Here is a 19,743-nt window from a genome sequence, read left to right as displayed (position 1 = left end):
TCTTCTTTATTCAGTGTGCAACTTTCACGTGCTTACAAAGCAATGGAAAATACCCTGCTTAGGTCAGGCTCACCTTAGTCCTCAAAGTAGCATCCTTGCTTTTCAGTGCTCCCAAAGGATTTTGTGCAACAGATTTACCTTATGCAACACATCTTTTGATTACTTGACTGCTGCTTCCATGCGCATTGATTGTGGATCCAAGCAAGACAAAATCCTTGACAACTTGAACTTTTTTCCATTTATCATGATGCTACCTGTTGGTCCAGTAGTGAGTTTACATTGAGTCATAATCCACACTGAAGGCTGCAAGCCTTGATCTTCATCAGCAAGTGGATCAAGGCGTCCTCACTTTCAGCCGGCAAGGTTGTATCATCTGCATAATACACGTGGTTAATAAGACTTCTCCAATTCTAATGCCACATTGTTCTTCATATAATCCAGCTTCTCTGATTATTAGCTCAGCACACAGAACGAATTCGTATATTGAGAGGATACAATCCTGTTGCACACCTTTCCTTAATGTAAACCGTGCTGTATTCCTTTGTTCTGTTCTTACAACTACTTCATGATTCATGTGCAAGTTCTGAATGAGCAGGATGAATTGAAGTGTTCTGGAATTCCCATTCTTCTCAAGGTTATCTATAGTTTGTTAGGATCCACATGGGCGAATGGCTTGGCATCGTCAATAAAAAACAAACAAACATATTGCTGGTATTCTTTGCTTTCAGCCAGGAGTCATGTAACATTAACAGTGATATCCCATGTTCTAAGCCCTTTTCTTAATACTGCCTGAATCTCTGGCAATGCCCTGAGTTGCAGCCACTACTGCAACTCTTATTGGGTGATCTTCAGCAAAATTTTACTTGCGTGTGATACCCATGCTCGTGTTCTATAATGTGAACATTCTGTCACCTTTCTTTAGATTGGTACAAATATGGATCTCTTTCAGTCATTTGGTCAAGTAGCTGTCTTCCAATTTCCTGGCACAGTCATGTAAGTGCTTCCTCAGCTTGTTGAAAGACTTCAATTGGTATTCCATCAACTACTGAAGCCTTGTTTTTGGCTGATGCTTTCAGAGCAGCTTGAACTTCTTCCTTCAACACCATTGTTCTTTGCTCAGATGCTACCTTCTGTTAATTCTTTTTGGTGCAGTCACCATCTTCTTAAGATGCTTTCTGCACCATTCAATATTTTGCCTATAGAATCTTTCAATATTGCAACTTAAGGCTTGCATTTTTTTTCTTGGTTTCTTTCAGTTTCAGAGATGCTGAGTGTGCTCTTCCCTTTTGGTTTTCTAACTCTAGTTCTTTGCACATTTCACTATGATATTTGACTTGGTCTTCTTGAGTTGCCCTTTGAAATTTCCCGTTCAGCATTTTGACGTCATCATTTCTTCCATTTGCTTTAGTACGGTACAATTAAGGCAACGTTTCAGAGTCTTTACTGACATCCACTTTGATCTTTTCTTTCTTTCCTGTCATTTAAATGACCTTTTGCTTTATTCATGAATGATGGTCTTGATGTCCTCCCACAGCTCATCGGCTCTTCAGTTATTAGTATTCAATATAGCAAAGCTGGTTTTGAGATGTTCTCAAAATTCATGTGAGTTAGACTCAAGGTCGTATTTCGGCTCTCGTGTACTTGTTTTAATTTTCTCCAGCTTTAAGCTGTACTTACATAAGAACAATTGATGTTCTGTTCCACAGTCAACCAGATTTTAGCTGCTGATATTGATATTCTTCGTTTTCTCTTCCCACAGATGTAGCCAATTTGATTTCTGTATATTCCATCTGGGGAAGTCATTGTTCTTTCAAAATTCTATCATGCAATCTCCAGCTTCTCTTCTATCACCAAAGCCATATTTGCCAACTACTGTTACTTCCTCTTTGTTTCTAACGTTGGCATTCCAGTTGCCAATTACCAATGCATCTTGATTGAATGTTTGATCAATTTCAGACTAAAGACAGTGGTAGAATTCTTCAATTTCTCCATCACTAGCTTTTGTGGTTGGTACAAATTTGAATAGTAGTTGTATTGATTGGATTTCCTTGACGGCGGATAGATATAATCCTATGAAAGACAGCCTTGTACTGCAAGATTAATTTTGAAATGTCCTTTCTAACAATGAATGCAAAATCATACCTCTTGATCATGTCATTCCCAGCATAGTAAATTCTATAAATTTCTTATTCAAAATGGTCAGTACCCGTCCATTTCAGCTCACTAACACCTAGGATATCGATCTCTCTGTGTTCCATTCATTTTTGAAGACTTCTAATTATCCTGGCTTCATACTTTACACATACCAAGTTCCGATCATTAGCAATGTTTGCAGCTGTTTCTCCTTACCTTGAGTAGTGCCCCATCAGGAAATGAAGATCTGGAAGGCTCCATTCCCACAGGCTTTACTCATTCATGTCACCATGGTTGACTCCACTTCTCCAACCCAAGGGGCCATCATCTGATGCTATCTCTGATGATGTTTCCAAGTCATGCATAAGATTTTCAGCAGCTACTTCCTCTGAAGTGAGCAGCTGATTCCTTGTACATTGCCTGCTCTAATCTGGAAGTTCCTCTAAAACATGTTTACTCTGAGTGGCCCTGCTGGCATTTGAAATGCCAGTGACATCACTTCCAGCATCACAGCAACACACAAGCCAGAGCAGTATGACAAACTGACAAATGCAGCTAGGTATAATTTAACATCTTATCATTTAACTTCCCTTTTGATTCATTTGAAATTTGTTCTAGTTTTGAGTATTTTCCTCCCTTATTTTCGATTGAGGTTTTTCTCTGCTTTATTTTGTTATTGCTGTTTATTTTTTGTTTGTTTTTGTGTGCTTTTCTGTATAAGAAATCAATCCAAGATAAGTAAATTTATACAGGCAGTAACTGGATTAATTATTTTTTAGGGATATGTCAGGGAGTTGGGGGGAAGTATGAAACTAATATGAGTACAGGAAAAAGGAAAATGTTCTAAAATAGATTGTAGTGATGATTGGACAACTCTTCTTAATATGATTCAACCATTGAATTATATGATATGTGACTATATGCCAATAAAACTGTTTTTAAAGAGATAGATCTTGAAATGTCCTTTTTGACAATGAATGCAACACCATTCCTCTTGAATCTATCCTTCCTGGCATAGTCAACCATATGATTTTCTGATTCAAAATTACCAATGCCGGTCATTATTGTCTCACTCACACCTAGAATATCAATGTTTATGCATCCCCTTTTATGTTTGATAACTTCCCATTTTACTAGGTTCATATTTCATACATTCCGAGTTCTGAATATTACTTGATGTTTGCAACTGTTTCTTCTCATTTTGAGTTGTGTCCCAGCAGCACATCCAAGTCCCAACCACGTCATTATGGTCCATTCTAATTTGAGAAGGTAGCTTTTTCTCAGTCATGTTTTCAGTGCCTTCATACCTGAGGGGCTCATCTTCTGGCACTATATCCTACAATGTTCTGCTTCTATTCATGAGGTTTTTGGTATCTGACAATGTTTCCAAGCTATCCCTAAGCTTTTCAATGGCCAATTCCTCCAAAGTGGACACCCTGTTATTTCTTCGTTGTCTGTTCTTAGTCTGGAAGCTCTGCTGAAACCTGTTCAGTTTGGGTGACCTTTCTGGCATTTGAAATACCAGTGACACAGCTTCCAGTATCATAGCAACACACAAGCCACCACAGTATAACAAACTGGAAAGACAAGCGGTGGATCTATTTGCTACCTGTTTGATAATGTTTAGGAAGATTCTATCAAATACAGTAGCCCCAAGATGTACTCAAAATAACCTAGCTATTACTATTAACTGTAAATGGTAATAGTAGCCATGCACCATCTATTTCTATTCTGAGGACTGTGAAGATTGATGTGTGTGTGGTCCATTAACTATATTGCTTCCATTCTTTCCTCACTCTTCTTTCCTCCAGGTGGCGAAAGACCAAATAATTTCATGTGGATTCCGACTCAGTTTCTTCTAGTAGTGCTTTGGAAATACTTTCCAGTATAGAGTAGTTTGGAAATAATTTCAACTTTTGGGAGTAGCTTTCAAATTTCACAATACCTACTACACTTGTTTCTCAGAAACTTTGAAAATTCTTCCAGTGAGAATTGAAAATTCATGATAATAGTGTATTTTAATGTTTTCAAAGTGTTTTCTTCACGACCTTTTTTAACATATTATTTTCAAAGAAATCTTGATATATATTTTATTACTTTTCTCAGTCTGTATTCTTTGATCAATATATGCCAGGTATGCTAGGAACTCTAATAGAAAAAAATTCCTATAAGAAATCAGAGTAATTGTGTATAGGAGATGTTTATTGAAAATAGTCTTATGAAAAGATATATGAAAATCAACATTAGATCCTTAAATAGACTACTTCAAATTTGCAGTAGTGTTAAGATTTTCGTAATAGTCCAACTACACTCGTGACAGAGTAATTTGTGCATATTTTGTTTTTAAAAGCATATATTAAAATGTTCACTTTCTACACAGTAGAAACACTTGTTAGTTTGGGCGATAAGGAATACAATACCAAGTAAGGCTGCAGTCAGCACAACTTAGCTAAATTAAAGGCTGACAATGAGCAGTACATGACGATAGAGAATGATTTTGTAAAGGCTATAATATATGCAATTTTGCAACAATAGTATGAATAACTAAATTATGTATTGTTTATATATAAGAAGGCACATGTGTGAATATACAAATGTGTATGTGCCCATATAGGTGTATCTGTAGGCATATGTATATACATTTTTATCTATAATGCTACATATATGAGGCAGTTTCCAAAACATTCATGAAGAAATTCCATTATCTTTTAATCCTATTTGCCCACAAACTTCTTGAAGCTCCTTTATATACTCATATATGAAACAAAACGTATAGCGGCCACAGTTACAGACACTTCCGAGACATAACCAAACATCTCACAAGATTGGTTTACTGTATTTGAGAGCTTAAGACCACTGTCTCATTGGTCAGTTAATACAATATAGTTCATAAAGATGATGTTCTACATCCTAGTTTGATGAGTAGCATCTGCGGTCTGAAAAACTTGCAAGCAGTCATCTAAGAAGCAATTTCTGGTCTCTACTCATCCAGAGTAAAAGATGAAAGAGAAACCAAAGACTCAAAGAAGAAACTAGTCTATAAACTCAGGGAACCCAGGATAGATAAACCCCTCGGGACCGATATGGAGAGTAGCAATACTGGGAAGGATGAGGGGTGAGGAGAGGGGGAACTGATCACAATGATCTACATATAACCCCCTCCCAGGGGGATGGTCCAAATAGTTGCTATTTAAAAGAGACTAACAGAGATCTGAAGGTGTAACCCAGTTAGTGTATGGTTTTGCTTCTAACCTCACAGAATACCATTATCTATGGCAGTGGTTCTCAACCTTCCTCATGCTGCGACCCTTTCATACAGTTCCTCATGTTGTGGTGACCCCAACCACAAAATTGTTTTCCTTGCTACTTCATAACTGTCATTTTGCTGCAGTTATGAATCGTAAAGTCGATATCTGACATGCAGGATGTATTTTCATTGTTACAAATTGAACATAATTAAAGCATAGTGATTAATCACAAAAACAATATGTAATTATATATTGTGAAATATTTATTTATAATTGCAAATAAATGAAATTTTGTGGATTAAAAAAAACTAACACTCTGCACCAGCAATCAACAATGACCTTGAGACCAGAAGAACTGGGTGGTGTCTAGCTGCAACTACTCTTTTGTCCAAGGACACAATACATGGTCCCAGATACAATAGGAGAGAAAAGCAGAGCAAAACTCAAGTTTCCAAAAGCCAGGTGCAGACCAATGGAATCGGTAAAGACTAGAGAAACCCCTGAGACGGTCACTCAGGGAATCTTTTAAACTTGGCATTCAGACCAGTCCTAGAGGTAGGTCACTTTCCAGCCAACTAACAAGACTGGCTCAGAAAATAAATACCACTTATGAGAACTGTGCTCTTCTAATATTCATCTAAATAAAATCAAATAGTATACCTCTAACCTAGACCAAATAATGAGAAGGAAATAATGAGAATACTAACACTTTGTGAAAAATAGAGTCAATGTGTAGCCATTCACTAAAGAATGAGTCAAAAGTATTGCTACAATTCATAAGAACTTTCATTAAACAAAATATCGAGATGTGAAGCTATTATTTCTCACCATATCCTCCAACTAGGTCTATACACTTCAAAGGGTCTATGTCCATCTCTCTAACCCTTCGTCCGAAGAAGTCTGCACTCTTCCGTTTGTACCACATTAAAATGACAGTTTGGGCATTCACCAGAGCTCAAGTCGTATTCCTTTTAAATGTTCTTTGACTTTGGAAAATAAAAGAGGTCTGAAGGGGCAAGATCAGGTATATAGAATGGCTAGGGTAAGGTTTCCCAAATAAATCCCCACTACCTTCATAGAATGACTAGGTGCATGTCTTGATTGGGGAAAAATATCTTGGCTCAAGGTATTTCTGACCTTTTTAAAAAAAATGCAGTTTTCAGTTTTCATAAAACTTCTTCCTGGGGCAGAGGTAGGGAAACTTCTTCCTAATAAGCCCCTGCAATCATCCTGCGTGTGAGAAAATCCATCAGGATTATCCCCTTTGGAATCCAAAAGAGCAGTCCCCATAACCATCTGAATGGACCCCTGGGCCTTAAATTTAACTTCCCCAGCTGATCCCCTCAGAAGCCACTATGAATTATGATTATTTTATTAGGGGTTCTTAGAGCTCTTATAACAAGCTCTTATACATCAGTTGTATCAAGCATATTTATACATATGTTGCCATCATTATTTTCTAAGCATTTACTTCAGTGGTCCTCAACCTTCCTAATGCCGTGACCCTTTAATAAAGTTCCTCATGTTGTCGTGACCCCGCAACCATGACATTATTTTCGTTGCTACTTCATAACTATCATTTTGCTATTGTTATGAATAGTAATATAAATATCTGCTATGCAGGATGTATTCATTGTTCCAACTTGAACATAATTAAACATAATTAAAGCACAGTGATTAATCGCAAAACAATATGTAATTATATATTGTGAAATACTTATGTGTTTTCCAATGGTCTTAGGCAACCTCTGTGAAGGGGTCATTCGACCCCCAAAGGGATCACGACCCACAGGTTGAGAACCGCTGATTTACTTTCTATCTGATCCCTCGGTATCAGCTCCTATTTTTACCCTCCTTCCCCTCCCCCCTCATGGCCCCTTAAAAATTAAAAATTATTATTATTTCCATATCTTACGCTGACCACTGTCTCCCTTCCCCCATGGTTTCAGTTGTCTGTCACCCTGGGGGGCCGGGTGTGGTTATGTATGTATCATTGCTATCAGTTCCCTTTTCCTCCCCTCCTCTCCCCACCTTCCCCCTACCCTCCTGATACCACTACTCCCATTCCTGTTCCTGGATTCCCTGTGTCTTAAGCTCTTATCTATACCTGTGTACATGCTTCAGTCAAGCCAGAACTAAAAGGCAGGACTGGGGTCATGATAGTGGGGGGTGAGGAAGCCTCAAGGAACCAGAGGGGTACTGTGTGTTTCATCGGTGCTATACTGCACCCTGGTTGCCCCATCCCTTCCTTGTGACCCTTCTGTGAGGGGATGTCCCATTTTCTACAGATGGATTTGGGGTCTCTGCTCCGACCCCCCTCATTCTCAACAATAGGGTTTTTTTGGTTTGTTTTCTTTTGGGGGGGGGTGTCTTCTGATGCCTGTTACCGGATCCCATGGACACCTCATGATCTCACAGGATGGTGTGATTATTCCACGTGGGCTCGTTGCTTCTCTGCTAGATAGCTGCTTATTTAACTTCAAGCTTTTAAGATCCCAGACGCTATATCTTTTGATAACCAGGCACCATCAGCTTTCTTCACCACATTATGCACCCATTTTATCTTCAGCGATCGTGCTGGGAGAGTGAGCATCACAGAATACCAAGTTTTAAAGTGTTCTTGCATTGAGGCAGAGCTTGAGCAGAGACCCAAAGTCCATCCACTTCCTCGGTGTATGGCCATATAAATATATGAACATATGCCAATACTTCTATTTCTATGAATTAATATATTTGCATATGTGCACATCTATGTTTATACCTCTATCCATAGTTCTGCTTCCTAGATCTTTCCTCTGTTTCCTTTTACCTTCCTCCTGTCCCACCATCACGCTTGGCCTTCTTCTGCCTCTTAATAATTCCTCTCAGCTAGATTGTTGTTGCTGGAACACCCCCAGGATCTCTACATCCTCCTCATTGCTGATTTTAATTCCCTAGTTGTTCCCCTGTTTATGGCATTGATTAATCCCCGCTCCCTTCCCATGCCTCCTCCTCCCCCTAAGTCCCTCTGGAACCGTTGGTCCCGTTGCTTTCTCCTTGAGCTTGCTTCCATGCCTATCTTATATAGGTAGGCCAAACCAACAATAATGGAGACAAAACAAAAAGAAAACAAAAGATTGAATAAAAAGAGAAAAATACTAGCAAAAGAAAATGAAAAAGCATACAGGTCTGTCCGCTGGTCCTGAAGGAATTCTGCAAGTGCCTCTCCTAGCCTGAAGTCTATTTTGGGGGACTCCTCAAGGAGTCCCTCCTCAGGGAAGCCACTATTTTGATATTTTGATTAGGCCTTTTTTTTAAGGCACTCTAACTAGACTAAGACAAGTGTATTACTGAGACCACTTGTCTACAAACATCTCCTTGATTACAGAGATGTTTTTAAACACATCTTGTTTGGAATAAATATTTACATGTATGAGCTGGACCCCTAGTAGCAATACACTTTTACTTTTCCTCCTATGTATAAACTCAAAAAAACCAGACTCATTACCATCGAGTCAATTCCAGTTTATAACAGGAGTAGAAAGCTTCATCTTCTGAGAAGTGGTTTGTGGTTGCGAACTGCTGACCAATTAGCAGTCCAATGCGTAAGCACGATGCCACCAAGGCATACTTTCTATCAAAATTGTTAAATAAAAACCTACTTTGCTATGTAAACTTTTACCAAAAACCCAATAAAATATTTTTAATCTCTAATGTACCAGGAGTCTTCAAAAAGTTCATTGAAAAACGCAGAATTAAAACTGTTTAAAGACTTCTCATATATATGTTACTCTTGTTAGTTGCCACTGAGTTGATTCCACCTCATGGACAACCCCTTTAGTGACAGAGTAGAACTTTGTTTTCAAGACTGTGAACTTTTAGAAACATCACCAGGTTCATCAAATGAAATACCTTCATTTGAACCACGAACCTTATGGCTAGTAGTCAAGCACTTAATTATTTGGGCTGACCAGGGATCGGCTGACTGACATACATGCTTTCTCTTTGTACATATGCATAGTCTTGTTATGAACTGGAATTGACTCTATGGCAAGGGGTTTCTGTGGTCTTAATGTGATCTTACAAGTAAACGGAAAAATATAGATATAAAACATATATGTATATATACACACATAATTTATAGTTCCAGAATTCATCTTGTAATAAATGTTGATCTTTTCTCTTAGACCAGAAGATCAATTCAGAAGTTATTAGAATGGGAAAATAACAGATTGTATCACAAGGTAAGTTTTCCATTTATATATTTGCATTATTAGATTGAAAAAATTAATAAAGACTAAATAGAATATTTTAAGGCCAAGAATGGATTGGAGAAGTAATACTTTTTAGTATGTATTCTTTACAAAGATTTTTAAATGATGTGTTTTGCATCTTATATTTATTCCTGGATTGCCTTTGTGACTTAGTCATATATATAGGTTTTCATTAATACAACTTAATATCAAAATACTGATGAAAATTTTTACTTTCTTAGCTTGCTTTGCATTGGAAATTGACTAAAAGGAAATGTGAAACTAGCAATATGATGGAGTATGTAAGTATATACCTGTTTTTCATTATACTATTTAGATTTCATCTTAACTATAAAAATTTTTCTCTTCATCATTTTTTAAGATTTTCTTTTTACCTTTTTCTCCTCGGGTTGAAATTTTGTCAGTTGGAATATAGATATTTCTACCTTCTTTAAATTTTGTAGCACCTATACAATATTTTGAAAGTTAGCAATGCTTTAGATATTAAAAAATCCCAGTTAATATTCTCAGATGAGAAACATTACAATACCTTAGTTTCTTTTTAACATAGGTGCGAACCTTAAAATATGGCAATGGGAATAGCTGCTGTTGAACAAAATATTTCTAAATGTAATCTTTATAAACCTTGCATAAAATATCGACTTTTAAAATTTCTGCATTCATTTCATATTTCTCTCTTTTTCTTGGCTAACTTAAATTAAAGTAACTATATGCTCTAAATTGTTACTGAAGACTATGCGAGTTTTTCATAAAACATAGATTTGGATATATTCAATGTGATCAATTCTGTCTAATTAGTATTTTAAAGAACATTAAGTCTACTCAAATCCATGTTGCTGACATGTGGTATATGTTTAATAATAAAACATTTGCACCTAATAAATAATGATCATCTCTCTCCTTTGAATAGTTTTCAAAAAAATACAAATGACTCCAAATCTAAAATTCACTTAGATAAAACACTCAAAAATATCTCAGGTTATTATTATTTGATTTCCAAACCTCTCTGTTATTAAAATGTTTTAATCAATCCATTTGGACACTTTTTTTTTCACAAATTACTTGTGGAAGACAGTACTCAACCAATACCAGCTGCTACATTAATTGAAAACTATATAGATGTAATATCAATAAAAGTATCCTTTCATACCTTTATAGCTCAATTTTAATCGTTTTCTAAAAATAAGGAGGGAGCATGACAATGTAATAGTGCCTGCTTTTCTGAACCTAAACAAATACTCACTATTAATCCAGCAATAAACACTATTAACTACCATAAATGTTTATGTTTACCAATCTAATTTAATTTCCAATCTAAAAATAAATTGTGGTAATTTCATATAACCAAATTTCATCAAAATGTAGTCCTGTGAGGAATGACTATAGATTTTATGACTATACATAAGTTACATTTAATGAAAATTACTTTGTCATTATATTCTTATTTGTGTATTTTTATTTTACAGGTAATACTAATAGAATTCGTACCAAAATATCCCATATTCCGACCTGACTGAAGAATTTTATTCAGTCATTTCTGTGTTACCTGTCATTTCCTACCCTTAGTGCCTTGTAGATGATTTTTGAATGAAGATGGTCTCTTTGCTCTGTTCAAATTATTCTTTATATTGGTAGACTATTCTCCTTGCTCTTTTATTTTTGTTTATTTAAGAAGAAATTTTGCACATTTTTATGTTAACTGATGCTTGTGTTTTGTACTCTTGAGTTTTAAATAAACATGCACATACAAGGGGCTTCAAAAAGTTAATGGAAAAATGGAATTAAAAGATAATGGAATTTTTCTACAAACATTTTGAAGTCCGTGTGTGTGTGTGTGTGTGTGTGTGTGTGTGTGTACATATATATATACTTATATATATGTATGTATATATACACACATATATATGCCACTAAAGATAGAACATCAATGCTGATGCTAAAAAAGAAAATAAAAACTCATTCTAGCATGCTGCCTTACAATTTTCACACTATCTCTAACTACACATCATTTCTCTAGACTACTTGTGCTCTGTAATCCCTTACTGGATATATTTAAATAAGCTTTGGGTAGCTTTTAGCAATGCTTTTGCTCTAGTGTGCTTTTAAAGGACATTCAAATAACAGCACTTTGCTAAATTATCACTAATGTTAATGCATAAGATATTTAAACCCCTGAAGACTTGTAAATATTACCTCTTTGCATAATGTAAGATGTGGTATGCCATGGTTTACAGAATGTGATATTACTTTTAATGTATTGCCAACAATTCTGCATAGATTTTAATATAAATGAAATTTGCAAGCATCCTTTTGAATGTACAAACTATTAACATGCTGTGTTATGGCAGAGCCATAATAAGTATGTTTAAAATGTCAGGTATAATGTAGGATTGCCCTTTGTAACAAGTGGATTAAAATTGGAATTTTTTTCAATTGAAATGTTTAAATTGAACTTTTTTGTCATTTAATTAAACAGGCCCAGGTTGCCCCCCACATTGCCCCCCACTCTGCCTCCAAAAGAATTCCTTTGGCATCTGACATGTTTCACAGCTACACCATTCATTCTTCATTTATTTTCATTTATGTGCCCTTTCTTTCATTTGAAAATATACAGTTTTGTCATTTCAGGAGGATGTTGACATTTTAATTGCCCCAGGAGAGTCCTAAGGACCCCTGGTGGCACAGTGGGTTAAAAGTTGGGCTACTAACCACAAGGTCAGCAGTTCAAAACCACCAGCTGCTCCAAGGGAGAAAGAGGAGACTTTCTACTCCCATAACAAAGTACAGTCTTGGAAACCCACAGGGACAATTCTACCCTGTCTTATAGGGTCGCTATGAATTGGAATCAGCTGGCTGGCGGGGAGTGAGCGTCTAGAGCCCAATGAAAGTCACTGCAACCCCCTTTCTGGAAAGAGAGCTAATTGAGAACCTACACCAAGAGAAGATATGGTGGTTCATTCAGAATGGAAAAAAATTTTTCAATCTTCTTTCCGTGGATCTTTTATAAGCAGTTGGCTATAATTTAGGAAAAAAGAGATATGTGTAGGCAAAAGTGTTTTTACTTTATAATTTCACCACCCATGTCCATTTCATTCATTTGTAGGTACTTCTCTTCGCAATTAATCTAGTATTTGATTTTTAATATAATTAATATTTATATTATGTTAATTTTCATGCAATGACTCATGTAAGCCTATATGTAGGGGGCAGTACTGAGGCATTTTGATGGTGCCGTGGATTACACTTTGAGCTGCTGAAAGGTCAGTAGTTCAATCTCAGAAACCCTATTGGAGTAGTTCTACGGGGTCTCCATGAGTAGGAGTCAACTCACTGGCACTTGGTTTGGGTTTGGTGGGAATTACGTGTAAATCATTGTGCTAAAAATAAATCTGAAGTACCTAGGACTGAATATTTTTATCACCTTACTTTGGTCTTTTAGTAAACTTTTTAGGTAATATTCATCCCAGTAAATAGAACAATCATTTCTTCATACAAGGTCAAGACTTATTTTTAATTGTGATAAGGGTGAAAGATTACAGAGCAAATTAATTTTCCATTAAACAACGTATACATATCCCGTGTCCTAACATTAGATGCAATTCCCTCCATGTAACACCACTTTTCTGCTTCCTTCCCTGGGTTCTCCATTTCCATTAGTCCTTTTTTTCCTTGCCCCTTCCTGCCTTCTGAGCTTTGTTTTTTGGGATCATGCTGCTCTTATGGTTTTTGTGGAATACATTCCACCCAAGTGTTGCTGTTCACTTTATAAGCCTATCTGTTGTTTAGCTGCAAAGCGATCCCTGGAATGGATTCATTTCCAAGCTTGAAGGGTGTTTGAGGGTCACAGTCTTGGGGGATCCACCAGTCTCTCAGATCAGTAAGTCTGGACTTTTTTACAATTTTGAATTTTCATCTATATTTTTCTCCATTCTCTTTAGGACCTTCAGTGGTCCCAATCAAAGTGGTTAGTAGTGATAACCTGGCACCATCTAGTTCTTCTGGTCTCAGGGTATTAGAGACTGTGGTTTGCAAGGTCCATTATTCCTTTGAACTAACTCTTTCCTTGAATCTTTGATTTTCTTCATTCTTCTTTCCTATCAATAGTTGATTCTTAAACACTGTTAGCAAGGCCCCAGGCACTACACATCACAGAAAGGTATAGAACATTGTCTTTGTAAACAATGTATTGCCAGTTGACAAAGTTGTTTCCCTAGACTGTGGTCCTAAAGTCCTAAGTCCCCAACCCCAATGACGCATCATTCCCACAAAGCTTTTGGTTATGACTAAAGTTTTCATAATTTTGTCCTCTCTGTGTTCTACTATGTAAATCGATATCTTTATAACACACACAAATACTTATGTAGAAATATCCTCTGCTAAACTTATACGTATGGCTGTGGGTATAGCCCATTGACCTACCATACCTATTCAGCTCGCATGTCTGCCTATGTGAGGGGGCTTCAAAAAGTTCATGGAAAAATGAAATTAAAAGATGATGGAATTTTCCAAGAACTTTTTGAAGCCCCTCATATCTACCTGTAGATGTTTGTTTGTTATTACTGATATTGCTGGATTGTATTTTAAGACACTTGAAAAAATTATGCTTCATTTGGAATTGGTAGTCTTTGACCAGTAAAATAAGAAGAGAGAAAAAAGACACCATTTGTTATATTGTTATAATTGATAGGTGAAAACTTTTCCACTTTCCGCTGTACAGTCTCATGTTCTCTATGCCACTCAGACACCCAACATCTCTATTAATATACTGTGTATAGCTGCCAATGTCATCTGTCTGCCTGCTGTAAAATCGAAAGTGTATTTTTATTAACAAGGAGGAAGCCTTTGAAAAAGTATATCAATTCTCATGTTTTACAGTTAAGATTAGGGGGAAATTGCACCTGGAGCTGGTGTCCCAGCTAGTAGCATCAGATCTTTGCTTTAAACTGATACCTTATTATCAAAATTGATTTCCAATATAGTATAACATTTGTAATTATAACTGATAAAACAATTGATTTTTAAGTGTCAACCCTTAAAAACGTCATGCTTTTTTTTCCCCTTGAAACTTAAAATTTGGTCATGTGGTGGTCATGGTAACTTTTTCCGCCATGTGTAAATCACACATGGGTTTTGCTCAAAGAACAGCAAGAAGTAATCAATTGTTTCCCATTAGAGTGTATCTAGAGGTGGCAGCATACAATTCTAGAGACAGTAGTAGTACAAATCAGAGAAGCCATTTGACAGCATATGTAAACTTAATTTTTAAATGGACTCTAATCACTTTTTAATATTCTTTTATTGTTCATTATGCTAGTTAGCTAATGTTATTTTCTTGAACTACCCAAAAAAAGACTCCGTTTTCTTTTGTCTCATTGAGATGACTGCTTTTTCAAACGGATTTTCCTTCGAGAGAGCTGATTGGTGCCCGTGGGATGTTTTGGGGTGCTTTGGGGTATTTGTATTCTTTGAGTAAAACTGAGAGCAGTTAATGCTAAAATGACAAAGCACACTGCGGTAACTAACCACCCAACCCTTCAACACCCTTTTGTTTAGTCTTAGGATAGAACATGCTTATATTTTTCCATCAGGTTAGTAAAGTATTTTTCTGGAAATGGTTTTTTAGATTAAAGAAAGTAATTTTGAATTTCTCTGTCACTTACTATTTCTTTATAAAACGTGTTATGGTAGTCTCCAGATTAACTGGCATGCACATTTGCCGAAGCATATACCTCTCACAAGCCTTTGTCATTACACGTTAAAAGCATTCTTTAACTTCCTTCCTTGTATCGCCATCTCCATTGCCCTATTAAACGGCCAAAGTGTGACTAAAGCAGATCTAACTCTTGTCAGCTTCACATTTATTTATAGTGAGGTGTGGGCTCCGGTGAGGAAGGACTCAGATTCCTGATGTATTTCATTTCATCTTCATTCCACTCTGAGTTCCACCTTTTATTTATAATTAATGGTCTAATGCTTCTCATTTGGCCTCAAATTCTGGATGAACGTGTTGGCTTAATTGGTCATTTTTTTTAACTTGTTTTGTTGAGAAGCAGATGCAGTATTATTAACAAATATGGACAAGTCACATATAGATTTATGAACTTCATCCTGGACATGCCCTCTAACCTTCACTCCCTCTTCCCCTCTATGTTGGAGTCCCTGAATGACACAAATGGTTAAACATTCAGCCACAAACTGAAAGATTGGCCATTGGAATCCACCCACAGGTGCCTCCAAAGAAGGTCCTACTTGGATCTCGTGAAAACGCGTTCTCCTTTGAAAGATCGCTATGGAGCACAGTTCTTCTGTAGCACACATGGAGCCGCCAGAAGTCAAAATTGACCTTGTGGTAACTGGTTTGAGTTTTGTTTACTCTCTGTGTTAACTTAAGAAAGAAACCATTTTAGTCAAACTTTAGAAATACTGTAGATGGAAAAGTGCCTTGTCTTTTTAGAACAAAGATAACATACTATGCTAAAGGAAGCAGAGTAAATCCATGAGGATATCATTAGATTAAAAGCTAGCTTTCCCCTCAGCTAATTTACAATAAAAATTTGTTAGTTAAAGTATATAAAGAAATAAAACCGTTCTTTTCAAATAGGGAAAAGAGTATTTCACTAGCATATTATAGTTCTTTAGTTTTTATTTAATGTCTATTTCCTTCTTTCGCCTAATCATGAGATATTTTAGAACTCCCTGTTAATTGACAGGTGTAGTTAAAACTCACCCCCAGGCTAAGAAGGAGAAAAGACCCGATGAGCTGCTCCCATAAAGATTACAGCTTAGAAGAAATACCCGATGAGACAGTTTCTCGCTCACGTGGGGTCACTCTGTAAGAATGGACTTGTTTGGCACCTAACAGCAACATCAGTCAATCAGATGAACTAGTGTAGTCTGAATACTACTCAACATGTAATTTTGCATGGTTCTGGAAGGACGGTGCTCTTTGAAGTTCTAAGATCTACATAAATATTTATTGCACAAACAAAAGGGGGTCCAAAAGTTTGTGAAGAAAATAAAGTTTCTGGAAAGATGAAACTAAAAGGTAATGGAATTTTTCCACAAGCTTTTTGAAGCCTCCTTGTACTGACTATTCGGCAATCAAATTGACTTAATATTTACTTTCTCTACCATTTTTAAAGTTTAATTTTATTCTTCATGACTGAAGTATAGCTCAATGACATTTGTAAGCCTTTAAATAAATAAGGACTTTTTCAAATTTATGAGACCTTTAAGAAAATCATTAGCATTTTAACTTGGTTTGTAAAAAAAACTGCCATTTAAAAGAAATAGATCTTCACTACTTGAACATAAAGTCCCAAAACACTATTTCATTAGTATTTACATTTTGTTGTAAAACGATATCGAAATTATGCACATCTGATTAACTGGAATCGTTTCACATAGTGGAAATACTTTTTTGTTAGCTTGATTATAGAATGCTCAAATTCATTTAAATTAAATCTTATGCTTACTCCTTTGCTTTAAAAAATTCTTGCAACAATGTCAAATTGTTCAGAATCCTTTAAATGGTGAAGTGTTGGGAATTTTTTTTGAAAAGGAGTAGGTTTTGCTCACCCTTGTTTGTCTATTACATGATTATATTTAAGAATACTCTCACACTTACAATTAACCTTATCTTGCTCCAAATTATCCTTTCTTGATTCCTTTTTATTTTGAAGTTGGCAATCAGACTATGATCCATTTTCTGTAACCTGTGTCAAGTCCATACTATATGAAGAAATGATCTCATATTGTGTCCAGGCACCACTTAAATTCTCATATCTTCATCTATAAAATCATGGCATTGAAGCTAGCACTTGACAGAAAGTCCAGATCACCTAACAGTCTGTGATTCTAGGAATCCCTTTGGAAATTTTTATTCTGAAAGATATCAGAATGGTTACTCTCAGATATCCTACCCTTGGTGGAAATATTTACAGTGCCTTGTACACAGTAAAACAGAGTTCATTATTTGCCACCTGACAGCTGGTTGATGTGTATTCATATCACACAGACTCAAAGAACCTGATGCCTCCTAGACCTCCATGGCCATAAGAATGAATGTAACTTCTTTAGAAATTGAAGACTAAAGGTCATGGGCTTGGTCTCTGTGGAATTTGACTATGCAGCTGCCTAGTGGTATCCTGGCAAGAATATAGCTGTGACAGCAGTGGAGATATAGAAGGACCCACTTTGACAAGAGTTTCATAGCCTATCCAGAATCTGTTTCAGGAACTCTTTTTTTTTTTTTTTTTAGGAACTCTTAAAGCGTTCCACGCTCTTGAGAAGATCTAACGGGGGCGGGATGATAATAGTAGGTGGAAAGGAAAGTGGTATGGCATTCAAACCCAAGTCACTTCTGGTTTCATTCTTAGCTCTACTGCTTGATTCTTCTGTACCTGTTGCCCTCCTTGTTGAAGTGAGGACAATAATTTGGACCTACCTCACCTGGGAATTGAGGATTTTTTTTTCATGTTAGTGTACTTTTGACGAAGACTGAATAATACATTGGATCTCTTAATAGACTCCTCTAAATCAATGTTGTTTTCTTTCTTAGTCAGAACCCTACAGAAATGAGTGCTACAGTTGTTCTACTTTCCATTAACAGATCTGTAATAAATCCATATGTGTTGGACATGGGTATTGTGTTAATACTGGATTTAAAGAGGTGAAATAGATGGTTCTCAATTTGGGGCAGCTCAAGATAGTGGGAACATCCTAAGTCTTTTTCAATCTTTCAAAAGTATACTAGAAATCATACATTTACCCATAATATTCCTGCTGCTCAAATCAACTAAAACATTGAATTTCCTGGCATTTCAATTTTTTAAAATCTATTAACACTAGTAATCACATGTTGATCAGAAGCTTATGCCTTGGATTAATAAAAATGTTGAGAAAGCCTATTATCACGTGTGTTTTGTAACTAACATACTTGAAAACATGGAGTGGATAATAAACTGTGAAAATCTTTGGAGCCACTGTTTCAAGGGATCTAAGAGTATTTGAGCCTCTCCATAGATTGTTTATCCTGTCCATAAATAATGAAGTGCTAGAATGTCAAGGAACGATGTGGGGCAGGGGGGTGGGGTGTTGCCTAACTTGGGTTATATAACTTTAGTTTAGAAATTGTTTTCTCTTTTTTCTATTTCAGTATAACTGAGCTGATTATTTGGGTAAATATGTATAAATGACACATATACCCAGGATTGCAAATGTGGAAAATGTTATTTTGTGTTCTAGCATTGGACTAAATATCAATTTCTGAGTGTTAAAGTTGTTTTGTGTATCAACTCAACATCATGAGTCAAGGCAATAATTTCTTCAATGTTACTTTTATTCCTGCTTATTTTGTTTGGGGTTTTTTTTGCTTTAACTTAATTTCCCATTTTTCTAGTAAGCAAATACTGTTTAAAATTGTTGTGAATTCTTGAGTTTGAAACAGGTTATCAGTGTGTGAAATAATATGATCTACGAGCTAATTTACCATCCTTGGAATAATTATGGACAAATATGAGCCATGGCTGCAAGAACAGGACATCCACAGAGGTAGAAATTGGACATAAATCCAAATATCTGATTGAAAAGTCTAGGATTTCTTTTTCTTTTTTGACAGTGGATTCCTGTTGGAACAGCTTAAAAAATAATAATAGTGGTCATGTCCATCAAAACAAAGACTATTAATGCATCTTGCATTGTTGTATAAACTGTGAAACGAATTCAATTTTTCCCCCATGAGTACTGGCGTGACTCCCATGAAAGGACTCAACTTATATACAGCTGTGCCAAAATGAAGGATACTTGCCTCTCTGAAACTTTCACTGCTGCTTCTGTCACTGTTCATTTGTCAGTTATAAAATTTTATTATCTCAGGATGCAAAGTTAAAATAAAATAAAAATCTGTGTTAATGAAGTAAGTCTGTGTTCTGTGGTATATCTTCCTTCTTTCCCTTTTTTCTGTTTTTGTCATTATAAGGTAAATACTTTTAAATTTTTTACTTTGCATATTATCCCATCCCATATTTGATAATGTTAAGTATGACTACGTAAGCAATTCATATTATCTATAAGTAATTTATAGATATTATCTATAAGTAAGATAGCCT

At 36.0% G+C, this 19,743-nt stretch overlaps 1 protein-coding gene across 6 annotated transcripts in view; it reads left to right on the top strand.

Moving 5' to 3' along the window:
* The window catches only part of CHIC1 (cysteine rich hydrophobic domain 1), a 100,537-nt gene extending 81,018 nt beyond the window's left edge, over positions 1–19,519 (top strand). Inside the window, exons 4-7 of one of the 6 annotated variants that reach the window (XR_006680057.1) lie at positions 9,548–9,604; positions 9,856–9,915; positions 12,462–15,983; positions 17,895–17,951. Coding sequence is in view for 5 of the 6 variants with exons in the window: in XM_045290227.1 (XP_045146162.1) it covers positions 9,548–9,604; positions 9,856–9,915; positions 17,895–18,116 (339 nt within the window). In the remaining variant the exon portion in view is untranslated. Of the gene's footprint in view, positions 1–9,547; positions 9,605–9,855; positions 9,916–11,100; positions 11,385–12,461; positions 18,723–18,791 lie in introns of those variants that run through there. The other 5 variants (XM_045290231.1, XM_045290227.1, XM_045290229.1 and 2 more) reach the window with 5 other exon arrangements.
* The last annotated feature ends 224 nt before the right edge of the window (positions 19,520–19,743 follow it).

Source organism: Echinops telfairi, unplaced genomic scaffold (assembly GCF_000313985.2).
Source record: "Echinops telfairi isolate 266 unplaced genomic scaffold, ASM31398v2 ScPeMD7_34;HRSCAF=130, whole genome shotgun sequence".
NCBI lineage: Eukaryota > Metazoa > Chordata > Mammalia > Afrosoricida > Tenrecidae > Echinops > Echinops telfairi.
This window is presented reverse-complemented; position numbering and strand designations above follow the sequence as displayed.